The following is a 21,592-nucleotide window of genomic DNA, read 5'->3' on the forward strand; positions in this document are numbered from 1 at the left end:
TATTTATCAGTAAAACCGATTAAAATAATAAAATAACTACTCGTTTCAGCGACGTAACGCTGCCTGTGATAAATAGACGCCTATTTCTGTATATATTGTGTGTACTATGTTTCATCATTCTAACGTATTGTGTCCACGCCGCTGATCAGTCTGGCCTGCATGTGGAATATACATTCCCTGGGAGGAAATCAGTTTATCACTTGATGTTAAAAAACTGTCCCTTTGCAAATGGTAATGAAGATGTTTCCTGGAAATGCATACACTCAGACAGAATGGCACCTCCCACCGCAGGGGTCCTGGAGCTTTTCAGATGGACTACCAGAAGATGAAGAAACTAGATCCTAAGCTATAACTCATCTCTGGTACAATTCACCTAGTAATCATTGGAATAATGACAGCCAGCATTCCCACATAACCAGTATCTCACCTTCTGGGACCCTTACATATTTGGTATCAGAACGATCGGTCTAATGGAATATGCGTTATTAAAACATGTCAGGGCCCGAATATCCATTAGTGTGGACTGGAAGCCATGTTTTATTAATATTTCATGTTTGCCAGCTGAGCAAGAGAGGTGGAGCCTGCACAGGTAATAAGGGCCTTCCCAAAGGAGGGAGAACCCTCAGATATACCTCTCATAAAGTGCTTAAATAACTTAAAGTGAGAGCACAGATACTGAAGAGAGAAATATATCCACCATTTTATGTTGAATGACCAGATTGAACAGTTGAACCACCATCTTATGCATACCGCCATTTCGTGATATCTTTTCAACACGTGTTTTGGTTAGATTGTATTTGTCTATAATACGAATTGTTGAAGCAGACCACATTTTATTAATATTTATTTTTGCAACTGTATATCCTGGATATTTAAAGGCATTACATATAGATGGTATGGTCTACCAGATCTAAGCCAAAGTGCAGAAGAGCTCCTTGTGTGGTGCATCCTATTATTGTGTAAATTAGGTTTTACACACTTCACTTTCAATCTGTGGAGCATGCCCACTTCTATTCTTTCTGGCTTGACGTTAATATGCGGAACCTCTGCTATTCTAAGTTAAAGGCTAGGCTATGTCATGTACATACCTTCATTGAACATACACTACACACAACCCTCTACTGTGTTTATTAATCCTGTACTGTGATGTCACTATATATCATTCTTGTATTGTGACATCACTGTGTGTATCATCCCTGTACTGTGACATCACTGTGTTTATGGTCTCTGTACTGTGACATCAATGGTTTTTATGCTTACATTGTGACATCACTGTTTTTATGATCTCTGTATTGTGACATCACTGTTTTGAATTATTCCTGTACTGTGACATCACTGTGTTTATGGTCTCTGTACTGTGACATCAATGGTTTTTATGCTTACATTGTGACATCACTGTTTTTATGATCTCTGTATTGTGACATCACTGTTTTGAATTATTCCTGTACTGTGACATCACTGTGTTTATTATCCCTGTGCTGTGACATCACTGTGTTTATTATCCCTGTACTGTGACATCACTGTGTTTATTACCCCTGTACTGTGACATCACTGTGTTTATTACCCCTGTACTGTGACATCACTGTGTTTATTATCTATGTGCTGTGACATCACTGTGTTTATTATCTATGTGCTGTGACATCACTGTGTTTATTATCCCTGTTCTGTGACATCACTGTGTTTATTACCCCTGTACTGTGACATCACTGTGTTTATTATCCCTGTACTGTGACATCACTGTGTTTATTATCTATGTGCTGTGACATCACTGTGTTTATTATCTTTGTACTGTGACATCACTGTGTTTATTATCTCTGTGCTAGAAACACAAGGAGAAGCCCGGAAGGATACAGGAGGGTCAGCTCCTGGAGGAAGCATAAGAAAAAAAGGGCTCAGGTAGCCTGAGGAAGGCGGTGTCACGTACGGGAACCACCCTGTCACGTGACTGGCAAGTGTCGATCTATTTCATGCACTCAATAACTCATGCCCCTACACACAGACCTCAGATTGAACCTAGCTCACACTCCGACCTTTCAGGCACTCCAACAAGTTGCATCCATCTACGACATGTAAATGAATACACCAATTAATTAGGGGCTCACAGAAAAATCCACAGCGCCCTACTCACAAGCAGGCTCACAGTCGTACAGGCCACACTTATAGCAAATACACGGTAACGCAAACTGCACTCATACACTTAAAAATGGAGGTTACTTGGCTCATTCAGGGCACAAGGCAAAACCATTAAAGATGTGCATTAATGTGCTAAAAAGGGTACAGTTACAAAAATTAAAAGAAATAAGAGAAAAATAAAAGGATAAAAACAGAAAGGTTCTTACTAAATGAATTGTGAGATCAGATCCCCAAATTGTGTTCATGAAAGGTTTCCAACCATTTGTTTTCAACCCCATTTGGCAGAGGGTAAAGCTGAGAGGTCTAACTAATAGTTCACTTGCAGTATGCAGTTAGCAGTGACTATTTGCAGAATGGTTGAGTATGATCTGGTATGGTTGTAATTGGAACTGTAAGTAAACACATATATATCTAGTTCAGTATACAGTTCTAAACACAATACTAACAATATGAACATTATATAATTTGTTTTAAATTTGTGGACCCTAGAGGCTTCCATAGCTTCGGGTGTGACGTCACATCACAGGTTTCCAGGACGACGAACCTAACACGGCTGCTCTGTGCGCGCGTAAGCTAACGGCCGGAGCTGCGCACGCCAGGCAAGCTGAAGACAGGACCAGACAGACAACAACAGGATCATCACCAACAGTGGATTTCTAGAAACGGACCAAGCTGGGCACATAACTGTAAGTGTCTAGCACCCATATAACAGACCGCATTATTATCCACTGGTTATAACTGTTAAGTGCACTTCCGATAGAACAAGTTTATACTTAATAAGTGCTGTAAGATAAAAGGAAAATAGAGGTATTAGAACAACCACTAAGCAATCACATGTGATGACATGCCACGTATAGTATGATGGTATTAGTATCCTTAAAGGTAGGAATTTAGTCAGCGCGGGTTCTCCCACTGTGCTTCTGTTTTAAATACCTATTTTGGCCTCTTGTTCCCATAAAACTCAGCTCTCAGTGGAGTGAATGTCTCTTCAGCTCCTGTCTCTGGTGAATAATGATTCTACCAGCAGGAGCTGGGGGAATTCCCAGACAGGCTGTGTGTAAGGCTGGCTGTGATGGGTGAAAACTCTTACTGTATGAGAAGCTTGCTGTGATTAGTTTATACTTCTGCCCAGCAACAGCAGATTAACATTATACTCTCTGTTGTTTCAGCTATGTCACTGAGCTTACCTTACAATACAAAATGAATCTTAAAGGCATATTATCTTTTTCTACTTCTGTGAACACAAAATATAACAGTTATATGACATCCAAAACATGATGTCACAGTAAATAAGTCTGCTTTTGTCTTTAACACTTAAACATAGGAACTGTATTAAGGCTATTGGCAGGTTTAGCTGTATGCACATATAAGCTATACTAGCAACCTAGGACAGGTCTTAGCTGGCCAGCTACATTCCTTCCTACATTTTTTTTTTTACATCATTAATGTTTTTGGGATGCCTTACGTGCTCAGCCCTCTTCAGGTGGGCACTGCATCTTTATGGGGTTCAGATCAGGCCTTCGCATTTTGCAGATCCACACATCCCCCCCCTTTGTTAGAAATGCCTATTCTTTTCTCTAAAATGGACTAGAATAGGACATGTTCAACTTTTTTTGCAGAGCCACAGAATGAAAATACAGATCCTTTTGCAGCCCCATTGAAATGAATGGGTCTGCTTGTAATCCTCAAAACATGCGGACCGAAGCTACGGTCGTGTGCATGAGGCCTTAGGATGAGGTTTTGGTGTTGTTGCGCAGTTTACTTTTCCCCCCAAATATTGTATTCATGCAAATGAGTTTCATCTGTCCATAGAATATTTTATAGCCTCCCTTCTGATGCTCAGCTGTGTCATGTGAAATAAAAAAGACCTTAGTGTCCAAGACAACTACCTGTAAGATGGTGTGGGTAACCCTTACTAGGTTAGTCCTTGCTTTGCCCTTGGTGTCTGCCTGTTTCCCTTTCCTATTCTCTTTTTGGCAGGCTGCTGGGTTGGTGCAAAACAAGTATTAATGGCTTCCAGACAGGAGGAGCCCTGTGTAAGTGTGGGCCCAGGAAGAACTGGATGCCCATTCAGGGGCAGCATTGCTGACTTAGGGAGAAGTTAGGAGGTGGTGGAGGCATGAAGGTAGCAGGAAGTGTGGCCCTGACTGAGGGACCTACTGCAAGTGCTGAGGAGGTTACCAGACAGCGATAAATTCAGTCATGGGAGCAGGGTAGACACTCTGGACAGGGATTGCATTTGATCTGGTGAATGACTGTAAGGCTACCCTTCTGTGGAGAATCTCAGAGGCCCAGTGACAATGCCCTGAAACATTTCTCCTAAAGCCCGTTTCACACAATTGCAGAGAATAGCCTGCCGAAGCATTCTGGATCTGGTGTTACCGGGTAGCGGCTGCATCTCCGTCGGACCTCATTATAGTCATAGCCATTATAGCCGGACACAGAGAGCTCCGGCAGGCTGTTCTCTGCTGGAACTACTACCAGCAGTGTGAAACAGGCCTAAGTGTCGAGAACCAAGTTTTGTGGAACAGTCTTCATGTGTCACCTGGCAAGTGTCCTGCATCTACGAATTATGGTTAAAACGTTCATGTAAAGTGAATGCTTGTGTGGTCCCTAAATTAATCCTCAATTGAGTGGACTTGGACTGGAACTATAATGTTCATGTTGGTCCTGGGACCGTTCTCTTGGTGGCAGCATAGAAATCACGCAACAGGCATGTTTGCAGCCATGTGAGATCAGGGTCTATGAAAGTTAAGCCATAGGACTTGCAAGAGCCTATGGAGGTGCAGAGTGGTTCCTTTCTGAGTGAATGGTGCACTTCTTTGGTGATGCACATGTGGGGCAGGCTGTGGCAGAGGCTAGTCCTTAAAGGGTTTATGGCACCTCAGACATTGACATATCACTTATGCTTCCAATGTCAGATAGGCGTGGGTCCCACCTCTGGTACCCTTGCTCTAAAACACGGCCTCCAAAGTGAATGAAAGCGCAACGCTCTCTCCATTCACTTCTCTTGGATTTCCAAAAATAGCAGAGCAACCAAGCTCAGCTATTTTCAGAAGTCCTATAGAAATGAATGGAGAGCACACTGCGCAAGCACACCCACCGCTCCATTCACCCACACCTGGCAATGGTACCGCATTTTAGCAATATGGTATCAATGTCTATGGTATCATCCTCTGAACAGATGAATAGAATGGAAATCCAGACCGTGATGTGAACAAGGCCGGCTGCTGACTCACTTTGGTACAGCCAGACCTGGTTTGAATTTCTATGGAGGTTGAGATCCCCCAATCCCGGTTAAGGACAGGACCGTAGGGCCGTTCCACTTGAATTCAAAAAATCTACTGAACTGCAAAATCTCACGGCCTCTTTACATGGGGCAGTTATCCTACTAATTCTTCGTCGCAATAATTGCCCTGGGTAACGATGCCACTGATCTCCAGATCCGGTGAAGGCATCACTAGTGGAGTCACCTAAACCATCATTTCTGGGCAGCAGATCATGCGACCCAGAAACAATGCACGTGAACGAGGACGAATCACTCTAGCGATCGCTTGTCCCTAATACAACGGAACCGATTACAGCGTGTAAATGCAGATCTCACCTCTTGTAACGGGCAGGCAATTATTGGGAATGAATGGTTGGTTCCCGACAACTGCCTGCTTTGTTGCCTTAATTCGGAAGCCTCTCTTACAGAGGTCATGTACTCATGTCAGGACCAAGTAAAGAAACTGAACAAAGACTGATGGCTACGTGTCTGTATGAGTTTTGATACATGTAGCCGCTGTAGATTTTCTTTAATAAACTTATGTAGTACTAGAGCTCTTCTTTTAGGTTTTACTATTATAACCCTGGACGGGCAGATCAGGACTGGAGGCTTTTGTAGCTGAACGTTAGAGGAACTATTGTTAAGGGATCCTACAGAACTAGAGATGTGAAAAAGTTTGAAGTGCACCAGGGTCGCTGTACGTGATTAAGACAACACATCCTCGGCTTGGATGAGTCAGTCTATCGCCTGCAGAGGCGGACTTGTAACATAGCTTCTGTATAGAGACACAATCTGCACCTCCTCACATGCCCAGCCCCCTCTCAGCCTACATATCCCCATCAGCTGTGTCTAGTCATCCTCTGACCATCGTCTGACATACCGTTCACAAGCACTGGGGCCAGAGGCGGTGCGTGCTGTCACATCGTGCCCACCACTTATAATATTCATCTAGATTTCTACAATGATTTTATTTCCTGCAGGTTATATTTCATCGCTGGAGATATGTCTGAGTATTTTATTTACCGTAGTTCTACTGCACTGACGTCTAGTGATATCAGTCAAGGTATATCATTTATTTGAAAGTGCCGTTGATTCTAGGGCTATGGTGCCCACAAAAAGTCAAAAAACAAGTGCAATAAACATGACTAAATGAGTGACAAACAGGTGCGGTGGGAGAGGACCCTGCTGTACAACCTACAGGGAAGGTGAGACCGTAGATGAAGGTAGAAGCTGCTCAGATGGCAGCTGGGTTATAGGTTTTTCTGAAGAAGTGGAGTTCCAGGTTGTTTTTGAAAGTTTTAAAGGTAGGAAAGTTTGATTGTTGGGGTAGCAAGTTTCCATAGTATGGAAGATGCACGGGAGAAATTTTGAAGATGGTTGCTTTATGCCCCATGCACACGATGGTATTTTTGGTGAATCGGATGTGGCCCCATTCATTTCAATGGACCCGCAAAAAAGACAAAACATGTCTATTCTTTTCCGTTTTGTGGACTAGGATAGGACATTTCTACAGAAGTGCCTTGTGGATCTGCAAAATGGATACGGTAATGCGCATGAAGCCTGCCACACTATTACAAGGAAATTGTATTAAAATGCCACTACAAAAACCTGTAGATGATTATATAATTTTCTGTTGGCCATCATGTAACATCTGGTGTTTTTTGATAAAAAATAAATAAAAACCTAAACAAAAGCTGACAAAAAGATGTGGTATTTTTGAAAAGAAAATAGTGTGAAAGCATTTCATGCTCCGATGCTCTCCTTTGCACTGCGCTGAATTGCGCAGGGCAAAGGTATTTTGTTCTGGTGACATACTGGGCTCTCCTTAGGGCTGCCAGGCGGAGGCTTCCGCCCAGCAGTATGCCTGGTGACGTCACCAGCACTGATGGGCGGGCTTTAGTACTGCCCCAACCTGTAAAACGTCAAGGGCAGAGCTAAAGCCTGCCCATCAGAGCTGGTGACGTCATCGAACACACTGCTGGGCAGAGGTAAACAAACAAGCCCTTGCCCTGCACGATCCAGTGCAGGTCATGGAAGAGCATGAAATGCCTTGATGCTCATCTTAGTGGGGCTGTCTGGGTGAAAATATGGGTATGTCCGGGTTTAGCTCTGAACCCGAACAACCCCTTTAAATGGGTTTTCAACCCTGTGGACCTTCTCTACAGACCCCCCCCCCCCAGCATGGTCAGAACTATGGTAATCATACCTACCTGATCCCCACTGCTAGGTTCTAGCGCTATCGCTGCCCCGCAGGTCCCAGGTCTCTGCATCAAACAAGATGTCTCGTGACCATAGCAGACAATAACTGGCCACATTGGTGATGTGACACCCATGCATCATGTCACTAGATCACATGACACATTGGTGACTTCTGCAGCAGTCATGTGACCCACAGGCGACCTAGGGCCTGCAGAGACAGGAGCAGTGATGAAGACGGAACCCAGCTGTGAAGACTGGGTAAGTATGATTACTACCATGGGTACTTCCATGCTGGGGGGGGTCTGTAGAAAAGAAACAACCCCCCTTTAAGAGCAAAGGAGAGCCATTAAGGTCTTTTGAGGATCAAACATTGTGCTTGGGAAGATATCGGGAGATTAGGTCAGATGTATGGAGGGAACATGGTGTGGACAGCCTTGTAGGTCCTTTTTTTTTTAACTGAATTTGCTGGGCTAGGGAGCAACAGAGTAGTGAGGGGAGAGGTTGGAGAGATGTCTTCAAGTTGGAGGTGGCAGAAGATTGTAAGGGCTCTAAGGTCTCCGTGAGCACGATTGAAGGCAGAATTAGCTACTATGAGTCAGCGGACTTGCGAGACTGTAAAAAGTGGGGGAGGCATAACTGTGATTGATAGGTGGGGGGGGGGGGTTTGAATGAGCTGTGGAAAACTGGTAAAGTCAGTTTTGTCCAAGTTGAGTTTTAGAAAGTGGGGAAGTAACCAGTAAATAGATGAGACACTCTGGAAATTTGGATAGCGGGCAGGTACCATCTAAAGCAGGTTGGTAAACTTCAGTGCTGTGTTGAGTTTACTACTTCAGGGTTTTGATGGCCTATGCTCAGGCGAGGTCATCAATATCTGGTCAGTGGAGGGGGTCTGACTCCCAGCACCCTGACGGTCGGCTGCTTAAGAGGCCGTTGCGCACCACGCACGAGCACTTAGGCCACTTCCTAGACCATGTGACATCACTTTAATTGGTCACATGGCCTAGCCACAGCTCGGTCTTATCCAAGTGAATGGGGTCTAGCTGCAAAACAAAGCACAGACACTATCCAATGGAAGGCTCTGTGCTTGGCAAGCTGACAGGAGTCCACGGCGGGTGCTCATCGGAGAGCCTCTGCACTTGTGCTGCTTTTCAAAGCAGTGGCACAGGTGCAAGATTGTCAGGTCCTGTCAATCAAGCAGCGTGGGAAGAGGGGGAGCTTCCACAGCAGCATGGACAGCCCCTCGCAGGTGAAGAACTCGCTATGATGAACTAATTGATTTGCTCATCTGTAGTCTATGGCTATGTATGCACCTGCACCAGGACTGGGGACTAGATTCTGTCCCTGGACTGGAAGAGATGGATGTGATGTTGGCAGAAGCACTACGTGGAGTGGTGGACGGATTGGAATTTGGATCTTAATACGGACATCAAAGTAAAAGTATATTAGTTAAATCTGTGTACAAAGTGGGGTTTATGACGCCATGGTAGTTTTGTCCAGACAGACAAGGTCTATAATCTGGACCTCACATAAATTCAAAGCTAGGGACAGGATTGGAACCCGTCCCGTGAGAGCCAAAGAGTCTTTTCCAAAATATTTCTCCTTTCCAACTCATTTTTGAATAATAATCCTAAATTGTGATTGTGCAAATGAGCTGATAAACCTTTTGACTAAAAAACAAACTGGTTTTCTTTCCAAATTTTTTTATTTTTCTTAAGTTAGAAAAAGAAAATATATTTCTCTCGCCTGTACACATTGCATAGATTCCTGTTAAACAAGATATACTTTAAATAACATTTCTTCAAAACAATATGTGCAAAATGAAATGGCTCCTTGTATCACAGAAGAAAAAAAAATTCAGCTCCAGAAATAAAGAAATTAAAAATAATAATCTCTATGGCTTCCAAGGTGAACAGTTATCAATTAAAGCAGCTCCCCACCTAAATTTCTAGAAAAATCTGATTAATAAGTCAGCGTCAACAGGGACAAATGAGCGGTTTGAATTATTTCCAAAGTAACCCTCAACCCCTGCCCCCCTCCACAAAATCTGTCATCAGCCCAAGACCAATTTCTACAGCAACATTTCCAGTCTTTTTAATGGAGTTTTCAGACAACGACTCCCAAGTAAACAGCTTCTCGGATTAAGGTCCTTTTAGGCAGGTTTTACATTAGCGTTAAAACCATCCGGTAGGCTGCTCCGGCAGAGGAACAGCCTGCCGGAGTTCATCGTTGTCGGACACAGCCGACCATCGACCCATGTAACCGACGTCTTAAGGCTGAATGCAGAGCAAGGACAGGAAGGATTGGAAGGACTTAATCAGACCAAATTCTGCTATATTAAAAATGTGGTGGAGAACCTCTTTGGGTTCTCTTGAGAACCAACAGTCAGCATCTGAATGTGAATAATGGGTCTACCCACCCCAACCATTGGCAGGCCATAGGTATACTTAAAAGGAATGGCCCATGAACAACATTTATCACCTACTCATAGGGACGGTACTAAACATGGGTTTCCTGGGTCCCCCACCAATCATGACAACAGGTGTCTCGTGCCCTGTGTGAATGGAGCGGTAGTGCTCATGCATGACCACCACTTAGTTTACATCTATGCTGGAGATATAGTATGTACTATGTAGTCTCCTGGATAGTGAACGGTGGTCAGGCATGCACACTAACGCTCCACTCACAGGGAACTTTGGGAACCCAGTTATCAGGATCAGTGGCAATGTTCGTGGGCCAAACCATTTAAGATATAACCTTCCAGCTGAGCACTATACAGATCAAACCCACAACACAAGAACAAGAGGCGCCCTTCTACGAGTTCATGATCACGCTCTTTACATATGTGAATTTGAGAGGCCTGACGTGACCATTTTACATTAGACGGAGATGCATACCATATATGTTTACGTGTTGAGTGAGGTGGTATACACCAGGCCACCAGCATTTATACAAATAGATATGGCTGGGGCTGCATGATTCCAGCCACGTCTAGGCACACTTCAAGCATGTGAATGGTTTCCAGTTAATAAATATTAAATTTCTTAACTCACGTGTTATATTCTCTTTGCCAAATTATGGCCTGTAAACCAAACCCAAGGGTTATGGCAAGAGGTGATCAGTAAACCCACAGCAACTTGCAACCACCCACCCAGTGCTAAACACCCAAATCTAAGGCCAGAGACCCAGTGCCATAATAAGGGGTCAAAATTGCCTGTGCATGTTAAAAGCAGGATTATGCCAGGCCGCAATACCACATATAACCTGTGGACTGGTGTGGCACTGTTATTGGAAGATTTTTCTAATCCTGTACAACACTTTTGATAAGTCACGAACATGTACCTTAACATTACGTGGTCACCCTAACAGCAGTGAACTAGTGGGCGCTAATGAGCTTAAAAAATGGCTTCCTAAAGTGCCAATGAAGGGGATCGCCCATACTGGCACACTCTCAACCATTTAACAAGAGTCCATTTCCAGCAGCCTGTCCTGATACCAAGCTGACTCTGCCCATTTTTGGCACCTTGGGGGCCCCTTTACTGTTTAAAATTGCGCCCCGAGTGCATCTTTGATGCATAACGCAAATGTCTCTTCCAAAAGGGCTTCCACCTTGGTGACTTGCTCTCTTTGACCCAATGTGCGCAAAATTAGAAAACAGTGAAAATACGTCTAGGCTACTAGAGAAACAAAACCCAAAAATGTAAAATATACCATCCAGAATGCATGAGTGAATATTACTTACTATCAAAAAATGTAAACCTTTGTGCTGCGTAGATAATTGCATACAAATTCGTCAACTGCTCACAGGCAACCAGTTCATTTGTTAAATATGACTATAGATAAAGAGTCAAAAAAAAAAAAAAAAAAGGAAATTAAAGGAGTTGTTCAGGCTTAGAAAAAAAAAAACTAGCTGCTTAGTTCCCAAAACAGCGCCACATCTGTCCACAGGTTGTGTGTGGTTTTACACTTCAATGGATTGCAATACGAAAGGATGGAGCCAGGCTGCATTACCACACACAACCTGCAGACAGGTGTGGTGCTGTTTGATGGAAGAAAGCAGACATGTTTTTGTCAATTTGTAGAACTCCTTTAAGTAATGGTTTGGAAACATTCAAGAAAAGGGGCAGCAGGGTGGTGACCCAATCCCAATAAAGTGACTGTGTAGCACCTGACAGGAAACAAATAAATGAAAAAAAATTAAAATAAATAGTGTACCAGAAAATGATGTCATAGCTACCAGCAATTTCATTTACAAGGTATCACAGTGAGGGTATGTTCACAGCAAAATCTGATGTGTAACTCCGCCGAGGGTTTTCATTTCGTATGGTGCGGACCCGTTCTCGGTTTTGCTCTACTGAATGGAGACAAACCACGAGCTCGCGTTGTGGCTTTGCGAGGGGTCTTCATTGTAACAGCACCAAAAATTAAGAAGTACACACTCAGCGTGGTTTTCCTGTCAAAATCCTCAGCTGCATGAACTATGGGGTGGCCTCCCATTGAAAACAACGGGAGGAAGTTTCAGCACAGACTCAGCCCGGGTTTAGGCACCAAATGCGCATTGAAACCAAGGCCCAAAATCCACGATCTGAACATACCGTAACAATTCCAACCTTTTCCTATAGACAACACCCACCCTCCTGAGCACTGTTTCTATACATCTGCACCATAGGTTTGATCCGCCAAAAGCACCAAAGTCTTTAAAAATTAAAACCAGTTAGATAAAAATACAATCTTCATAGAAGACAAGGTAGACCGACTGCCCTGCGAGCATTTAGCCCAGTCCACCCCCATAATACATTACGGTATTAAGACTAGTTATAAAACAGGAAAATAATAACAATCGGAGGCATAATGCACCACTTGATCAGCCATGGCAAGCTTGACGGAGGTGACTATTACTGCATCGCTTCTGTAAACATTCAACACCGCTTGCTACTGGTTGGAGGCACCACACTTGCAGGTAACGCAAGATAACCAGCAAAGGATAGTTTGTGTGCAAAAGTCGCATGTTCTCAGAGTCCTTCCAGCTCAATCGACTGTCCATTATTGTCCTACTGCAGTCGAGAAATCAGGATCCAACAAGGATTTCGATGATCTTCTCTAGTTCATTCGACTCCCTAAGACCTGGACTTGAGCTATAGGATGGAGAACTACAAGAGGATGGAAGCCATGACTCTTCTGAAGATGATAATCGGCTGCTTTGGAAATTCCCAGTAGAAGAAGGTTCTCTCTCAAACACAGAGGTGTCTATATCTGAAAAAGGGTCATCGAAGGAAACATCATTAAGGTAACTTGAGTTCATAATTTCAAAACTACCGAAGACAGCCTCCGAAGCCTTGAGTTCCCCAGGAGGGACTGATGGGTTAGTCTGTGCAGTTGAGGCCTGTGAACTAATTTCTTCATTGCTGGTAGAATCCATAGCCACAAGAACTTCAAATACATTAGAAGCTGAGGAGACTACAGCAGGTGCCTGCTCCATCAATGAAGTGTCCATAGGTTCTGGGGTTTCTGAACATGTTTCACCAGCCAGCACCAACTCTCTAATTAACTCTATTTTCCTGGTGTCACTTATAGTTGATGGGTTGCTATTTAACAAATCTTCCTTCACAGTCGCACCTCGATCACATGTTGGCGGAACAGATGAAGGAAATCTAGCACCAATGGTATTGGAGGACTCTTGCTTGGCTACAGGATCCTGTATGCCAAAACGTGGCTGAAGGTTTTGAGGGCAACTTTCATCTAAAACGCTCTCCAGCTCTTTTAAAATGGAAGCAATGGTGGCAGTCACAGAGAAGTCCTCTTCCAAAGACGGGAGGATGATGTTCTCCAGATCTTGAGGAAGAACGGGGCCTACAACATGCCCAGACAATGGATCACATACACCAGATGTACCACCTTCTAAGCTGGGAACGCTACATCGATTTTCGTGGTGGATCTCCTCCTGGATGACTCGCAGGGTGTTGGCAATAAGAACATAGCGTCGCAAACTAGGCTCTATCATCATACGTCCCTTGTTGAACTTCTCGAGTGACATGTTCAGTAAGGACTGACGGAAGAAGGAGTAACTGTCTGTCTGAAAGGACAGATGTCCATCCAGCACAGACTCCTCCCAATCCGGAAACTTTCTTTTGATGCCTCTGGTAGGCATGGTCACCTGGAAAGAAGAAGAAAGAGGATGGTCAACATTTCAAGAAGAACATGTTTAGCTAAAACTTGTCTGTAATTCAAATGTAAGAGAAGGGTTTCTGTGGAAAGGAAAAAATCCCAGGAAAACCACCTAATTCACTATAGGTGCTTGGGTCACCCCAACACCTACCCTCAGGGTAGATTAAGAAGATCTGATCGCTGCGGCTCCACTGCTGTTCTGGTGAGCAGTGAGGGTGCATGTGGTGGAACCCCTACATCATGTTGGATGGGTATTAAACGTTGAATGTGATAATGTGAGAAGGCCCATTTAGGCTGGGGCTACATGACCTCGTCCAAAGACGACAGTGTAGCACAGCCTTTACAGTAAAAAATGCAAGTGAATCTGGTCGAATTTCGACCCACAAGTTCCAAATAAACCAGCAGCTTAGTGATACAGGCCGTGCTACATGGTCATCTTTGGTGGTGGCACAACTCTTGTCATGACCAGTCATTTTGTACGTGTAGGTCAGGATCTGTACTCAGATACAAACATTGTGGCACGTTCCATCAGATGCGGACTTACAGAAATACACCCCCCCCCCCCCCCTATACAGCAGCACACGGCTTTGGAATGAGTTCCCCAAGTTTTGACCACCAGTGTTAAATGAACAGACCTCACACTTATTCCTCATGCACGGCTTACGAGGTCTGTGAGGCGTCAGTCTCCTCTAAAAGGTTTTATGGTCTAGACCAGTGGATCTCTAGCTGTCACATGCTGAGAGTTGTACTTCTGCGACAGCTGAAATAGGACAGGGTTTGGGGCATCGGTGTAGGTTCTCGCACACAAAAGGCAAGAGTCCGCCCGAGCCCGAATTTTACTGTACCCGGTTGGAATAAAAGAATACATTTTTTATTTATTTTTTACTGCAGTGTTGAGTGCCACCTTTTTGTTTATCTACCCGTGCAACGTATGAACTTTCCTTGTTTCTGAGGCTGAGCACTATAGTCCCTGCGGATATTGATACAGGAACCCACCATTTACCTGGAGACGTCGGCGCGGTTAAAGGGGGTAGTGCCAAGTTTAGAAGTTATCCCCTATCCACAGGATAAAGGATAACTAACTGATCACTGGGGTGGGGAATCCAATTTTAGGGACCCCCACCAATCCCAAGTCATGCTCCCCTGATCTGATATAGCAACGGGTCGGTCATCAATAACTGATCAGTGGGGGTCCGACTCCACCTCCGATCATCTGTTTGAAGAGGCCACGACACTCTGCTGGGCGCTGCTGCCTTTTACTTGCTCACAAAGCATAGCGCCATCCATTGTATAGTGGACAGCCTTAGTATTGCAGCTCAATTGAAAGTGACTGAGCGGCTCCTTGGCCACATGACCAATGAACGAGAGGTCCCTGGCCACTACAAACAGCGGATCAGGTGTTTTACCCTCACCAATCTGATATTGATGATTAGGGATGAGCGAAATCTTTAGAGTGCTCAGTACAGTATTAGAATGTATTGGCTCCTATGAGTTGAAGTTGTCACTTGGCGAAGTCTCGTGAGACTTCGCATAATAACTTTATAAATCAATTTCTACTGTGAAAAAAAAAAACAATTTATCAAACTCAGGTTCTGTTTCAAGTGGTACCTCGCCCCGTACAGTATTCAAACGAAGTATTATGCGAATCGACTTCGGATGTTTCACCCCTATTGACGACCTATCCTGAGAATATGAAACACCCAGACAACCCAAGGCAATTCTCCAGAAAGCATAAGGGCAACGCCTTCTAAAAGGTGCCCAAAATTCACTGTAACAAAATTTACCAATGAACGACCGCTGATAGACTGCCATCGTCCGGAGCAAAGTCATCCGCATTTAACCTATTTGTCGCTTGCCCGGGCTGTGTACGGCTGCAACAGGGCAATGACCATTCACTAATCTAACGTACACGGCCAGGACGGTACACCCCCGAAACCATTGCTTTCCATCATCTTAACTAGATTGTAAGCTCACTGGGTCAGTTTTCCCCCTGTGCCATTTTCAACCCTTCTGATCTTACGCGGAGGTTTATTAAGTGCACAGCAATGCAGCACGGGACAGAACGGACACCAGAACTTTCTGTCTCCGCCACTGGCAGCTAATACAGAAGTGCAGTTTCTTTTTTTCTTCCTTGGAGCTGCAAAGAGATCCTATTACAAGACAAGTCTCATCCCTAATCCTCCCCCACTTCAGTACGAAGAGCCCACCCTCCCCCTCCTCTATAGCGACTCCTCCCTACTCTCTGCCGGGATTCAGAAAAACAAGCCTACTATCACTTAGCAAAATACCAACATCATCCTCCTCCTCTCACGGGGCGGTGGAGACGCAGGTGCAATCATATCATCCCGATGAAATATAGAGATTTATAATATGAGGGGGGCGGGGCTCACTGCATAACATGAGATCGTATATCATAACGCAGCAAGACCAGAGCGACAAATATACGGACAGCGACACCTCCCAAAATTGTAGGGGTGCTCCGATGGTCAATGTATACAGGATATAGGTCCCTCGCAGTAAGATCTGGTGTCACCAACATATGAATCGGTCACACGGCCCCCCCCCCCCCATAACATTTATATATAGGATTTGATCAAAACCCCTCAATCCCAGCTAAAAATAAACTACCCCTAATAACACAGAGTTCCAAGTAAAGGGGTTGTCAGAGATTTTGATATTGATGACCTATCCTTAGGATAGATCATTGACACCTGATCGGTGGGGGGCACAGATCAGCTGTCTGAAGAGGACATGGTGTTCTGGCCTCTACTTAGGCCGGTGACATTGCGTTTATTGGTCACTTGGTGTCAAGTGAACGGGGCTGAGCTGCAATACCAAGCACTGCCACTATCCAATGGGCAGCACTGTGCTTGGCAAGAAGCTAGGAGCCCGCGGCGCTCACTGGATCCCCAAACAGCTTCCCCCGGGTGGAGGACCCCCACAATCTGATACAGATGACCTATCCTATCAATATTACACATCCAGAAAACCTCCTTTAAAAGGGCCAGCCCTATTAAAATAACATTCATCCTCTCCGCAGGATCTGAACACTGGGGATCACGAGGGTCCATGTTCCCCTTTAAGTGGATCGCTGGACACACATGCACGCCGCTCACGACCCCAACCAATTAGATCATTATCCTCAATCCTGTGGATAGGTTGTTGTAATGGACAACCCCTTGAATTCGATGGATGTCAGCCACAATCAATGGCAGCCCAATCCTATATTACTTACATTGAATGGGGCCCCATTGGGTCCTCGGACAAATCAACTTCCCATCCCTAATACACACACACACACACACACACGGAAATCTTGATAAAGACTGCATTGAGCGGTTGAAACGTTGCAGAGGGGTCAATAAAGGGTCCATTATTTTTTCACTTTACATCTGGACTGCTGCCTCATCTTTTGAACATATATATATATACACACACACAATAATGCACAAGATATATAAACCCCACACAAAGCAGCAGGCATATAATATACAGCAGGCACATACAGCCCGTGTAATATATACTTACCCCAGGAGCAGTGGCCGCGCTCAGACCTGCTACACCGTCCTACGCATAGCCCTCCTTGATCGATACGACCTCTTCCCGCCGCTGCATTCAAGTTTAGTATCTACTACTAAAGAAACCAAGCCCGCCCCCCCGGCCGCAAAGCACTACGGGAACTGTAGTCACTCAGAGTGTCGTCACAGATGAGAGTCCATGGCGGGCAAGACTACAATTCCCGTGATGCAACTGGGTGGGGGCCAGCGCCGGAAGACGCATGCGCAGAGCGTACAGCTTGATTAAACCAGCGTAAACTTGGGTCTTTTAATTTAAAGGGGCAGTGTCCCGCAGGTAAGATACGTGCAGCAAGTTCAGCAGCAGCGGGATGTAAAGGCGCACGTCCTGCAGACGGCGGGTCGGTGCAGTGTAGGTTGTGACTGTGAGTGGAGATTGGGGGGGTTAGCAGTTTATTCATTTTTTTTTCGCCGTGTCTGCATCTAGGTAAGGCGCTGTGAAAAAAGAGGGTATGATGGAAATGATGCATGTGAGCGGCGGTAAGTGCACGGCATGCATCTGCAGGGGGTGACATCCCATAGGGAGCACGTAGTAAGGTAGCGGAGAACTAATACTTTATGCAGGGCGATGACCAGAGGGCTGATGTTAGTGGCAGCCATGGGAATCCTCACAGTCTAGGCTGCAGAGCTTGCACTCCTGCCCGACAGTGCAAAGCAGTTGTCCATTGTTAAATCCTGCAATACCCCCCCCTGCCCTTGTGACACCTACCTTACTACGTAGCCCTCAGGGTGCACCCGATTACAATTTGCAGCCTCCCCAGCAGCAGGAAGAAACTCTGTGTTTTCCCCCAGGATTCATACTGTACAGTTAGGATCTGTCCCCTAACACCCCCCAGAGCTGCACTCACAAACATACCCAGCCCCGCTGCTTCTCCTCCCTTCCCATTGGCAGGAGTTGCAACCTGGCATGCGAGGCCCAGCAAGGGATTGGCTGCAGGCGGCGGGTCCCGCCCTCACCTCGGCTGCTCCTCCAGCACAAAACGTGGAGGGGGTGGGGCGATCCCCCCCTTCACCTCCGTCCCAGGGCGTCCTGAGAGTTCTCAGTGCCTGCTGTGTAGAATGACATGTCAGGGAAAGAACTGCAGCCGCCACACACAGGGGCTGCGACATGTGACCAGTGGTCGTAGGGGACGGTTACTCTGCGCCACTTCTGTGCCCATGCTGCAGACCCCGCAATGCACGGGCACTGGCTGTTTGAATCCCGTATCAAGATCTGCAATATACAGTAAAAGGCCTCATGCACACGACAGTATTTTTTTGCGGTCGCAAAAAGGGGTTCCGTGATCCGTGTCCGTTTTTGTTTCCGTGTGTCTTACTTTATTTTTGGAGGATCTCCAGACATGAAGGCAAGTAAAAAAAAATCTAAGACAAGTTTGCCATGCAAATGATAGGAAAAAAACGGACACGGACGACAATCTTGTGTGCCTCCGTGTTATTTCACGGACCCATTGACTTGGATGGGTCCGCGAACCGTTGTCCGTGAAAAAATAGGACAGGTCCTATTTTTTTCACGGACTGGAAACACGGATCACGGACGCGGATGACAAACGGTGCATTAGCCGAGTTTTCCACGGACCCATTGAAAGTCAACGGGTCCGCAGAAAATCACGGAAAACGGAACAACGGACACAACAACGGTCGTGTGCATGAGCCCAAAGATAGGACATTGCTTAACTTTTGCGGTGTGAAGGCACGGACCAAAAAGCCCGTAGAAGCGTTTCCGCGGGCTTCCGATCCTTGCCTCCACTCCTCGCCATATCTTGAGCATTGTGGACCCGGTAATACGCATCACGCTGCCAGTACCGTATAATGCGGAGCCGCTGTTTGTGGCCCACAATACGGTTGTGTGGCTGTAGACTAAGGGCTCATGCACACGGATGTATTTATTGTCCGCGCCCATTCTGTTTTCCTTGCGACTTGTATGCGGAACCATTCACTTCAATGGGGCTGCAAAAAAAAAAAAAAAGTGTGCATTCTATGTCCTATTATTGTCTGCATTACGGACAAGGATAGGACTGTTCTGTTAGGGGCCGGCAAAATGCTGAATGCACACGGCCAGTATCCGTGCTTCCAGATCCGCAATTAGCAGATCGCAAGACAACATGAGCCCTAACACAGGTCGGGGATATTACATTAGAAGAGACATGGCAAGATGCAGCTCTTCCCATGATGCTTGGAGGAGACGGTAACTATTCTGTAATAAGAATTCATTATAAGCAATTCGATGACCGCGCCATACATGTGAAAAAAAAAAAAAGTTTTAGTCTACATTCACAGGACCGCGGTGTAGCTGTGCCCGTGTTGCGGACTTCAATGGGTCCACAATCCACAGGTTACAGCGAAAGATAGCACATGTCCTATCTTTTGCGGAGGCGCGGACACGGGGGCCCTACTGTGGGCTTCCAGGCCGGTGCTTCCTCACTGCATAAGATAGGAAATGTCCTATCTTTCGGTGGATCGCGGACCCATTGAAGTAAATGGGTCCACACAGCGATGCAGAGTTCACTTTGCTTTGCGAACCCGCGGTTTGCAGTCTGCAACACGGGCACGGCTACAACACGGTCGTGTGAATGTAGCCTGTATGCAGCAGATCCAATGCCAGCAGTATGGACAGTTGCACCACTGTATGAAGCGACTCTTCCCTTGAGTTTCATACATGGTGGAATATCACAATTCTCGGATTATTGGTGGTTAAAGTGGCCGTGCGTGTTATAAAGTGAATACTAGTGAGTGCCACCGTTATGGAAGTGCTCACTAGTATGCATTAGGTGCCGGGAATGGGGATTGAAGCTCTGCGAGCGCTTTTGCTACTCTCCCGCCTTGGTATTCCTTCCTGAGGCCGTTGGTGCGCTGTCCTGACCGTGTGCAGCGTTAAGGCTGGGTTCACACCTGAGCGTATTCGATAAGCGCTGTTTACAGGCGTTTTTATCAGTCATTTTTGAGGCGGATTTTGGGGCGTTTTTGTATTTTGGAAACGCGCGTCGTACGCGTGTTCTTGCTATTGACCACAGAGTCGTACAATGAAAAACAGGTGTTACGCGTGACAATACGCCCCCAAAGAAGTTTCTGTACTTCTTGGGGCGTAGGGCGTTTTATAGCGTGTTCGTACGCTCTGTAAAACGCTCAGGTGAGAACCATGCCCACAGGGAAACATTGGTTTTTGCCTGTTGAGCGTTTTACAGCGCGTAGGAACGCGCTGTAAAACGCTCAGGTGTGAACCTAGCCTAAAAGGTAGTGCGCGCACTATGACCTGACAATGCACGCAGTCAGGTGACCGAGAAGACCGGGGAGTGCGACTTCTGCAGAGACCGCTGGATGTGGTGCAGGAGAGGTAAGAGGAGTTTTTTTATTTTAATCTGATCTGAGGTCTGATGGTGTTCTAGCAAGGAACTCTGACTGGGATGTCTGATGGGGGTCTGATATTGAAGACTGATCTGAGGTCTGATGGGGGTCTGATATTGAAGCCTGATCTGAGGTCTGATGGGGGTCTGATATTGAAGCCTGATCTGAGGTCTGATGGGGGTCTGATATTGAGGTCTGATATTGAGGCTTGATCTGAGGTCTGATATTGATGCCTGATCTGAGGTCTGATGGGGGTCTGATATTGAAGCCTGATCTGAGGTCTGATGGGGGTCTGATATTGAGGCTTGATCTGAGGTCTGATATTGATGCTTGATCTGAGGTCTGATGGGGGTCTGATATTGAGGTCTGATATTGAGGCTTGATCTGAGGTCTGATATTGATGCCTGATCTGAAGTCTGATGGGGGTCTGATATTGATGCCTGATCTGAGGTCTGATATTGAGGTCTGATGGGGGTCTGATATTGAGGTCTGATATTGATGCCTGATCTGAGGTCTGATATTGAGGTCTGATGGGGGTCTGACATGGAGGGCTGATGTGATGTCCTGATATTTATGGGAGTCTGATCTCGGAATCTGATATGAAGTCCGATGAAAAAATGTTGTTTTCTTATTTTCCTCATCTAAAACCTGGGGTGCGTCTTATAAAGCAGGAATATGGTGTTTCCAACTTTCATAAAATTTGATGCTGTTTTCTTCTTTTTAAAAAATTTTGTTCAAAGGTTTGAACACCCCTTGAAATGGAGGGGTGGATGCAAGCAGCTCTTTTCCAAAACTCCCATAGATGCTCAGCTACCTCTCTGTTGAAGAGGTAGATAGGTGATGGTTCTATTCAAGTGAATGGGACGAACAGCTGTAATTGCCCTGCATCGCCACAACAGTATGGACGGTGTGT

At 45.6% G+C, this 21,592-nt stretch overlaps 1 protein-coding gene across 2 annotated transcripts; it reads right to left on the reverse strand.

Annotated features, from left to right (window-relative positions):
• Window positions 1–9,308: 9,308 nt before the first annotated feature.
• On the reverse strand, window positions 9,309–18,137 carry LOC122923945. 2 transcript variants are annotated; one of them, XM_044274831.1, is made up of 2 exons: window positions 18,047–18,137; window positions 9,309–13,751 (listed from the first exon to the last, which is right to left on the reverse strand). In XM_044274831.1, the coding sequence occupies exon 2, from the start codon at window positions 13,743–13,745 to the stop codon at window positions 12,666–12,668; it is 1,080 nt and encodes a 359-aa protein (XP_044130766.1). In that variant the 5' UTR covers window positions 13,746–13,751; window positions 18,047–18,137; the 3' UTR covers window positions 9,309–12,665. The 2 variants fall into 2 exon arrangements, with proteins under 2 accessions (XP_044130766.1, XP_044130765.1); XM_044274830.1 differs by lacking the exon at window positions 18,047–18,137 and adding an exon at window positions 17,291–18,017.
• Between the last annotated feature and the right edge of the window lie 3,455 nt (window positions 18,138–21,592).

Source organism: Bufo gargarizans, unplaced genomic scaffold (genome assembly GCF_014858855.1).
Source record: "Bufo gargarizans isolate SCDJY-AF-19 unplaced genomic scaffold, ASM1485885v1 original_scaffold_2086_pilon, whole genome shotgun sequence".
NCBI lineage: Eukaryota > Metazoa > Chordata > Amphibia > Anura > Bufonidae > Bufo > Bufo gargarizans.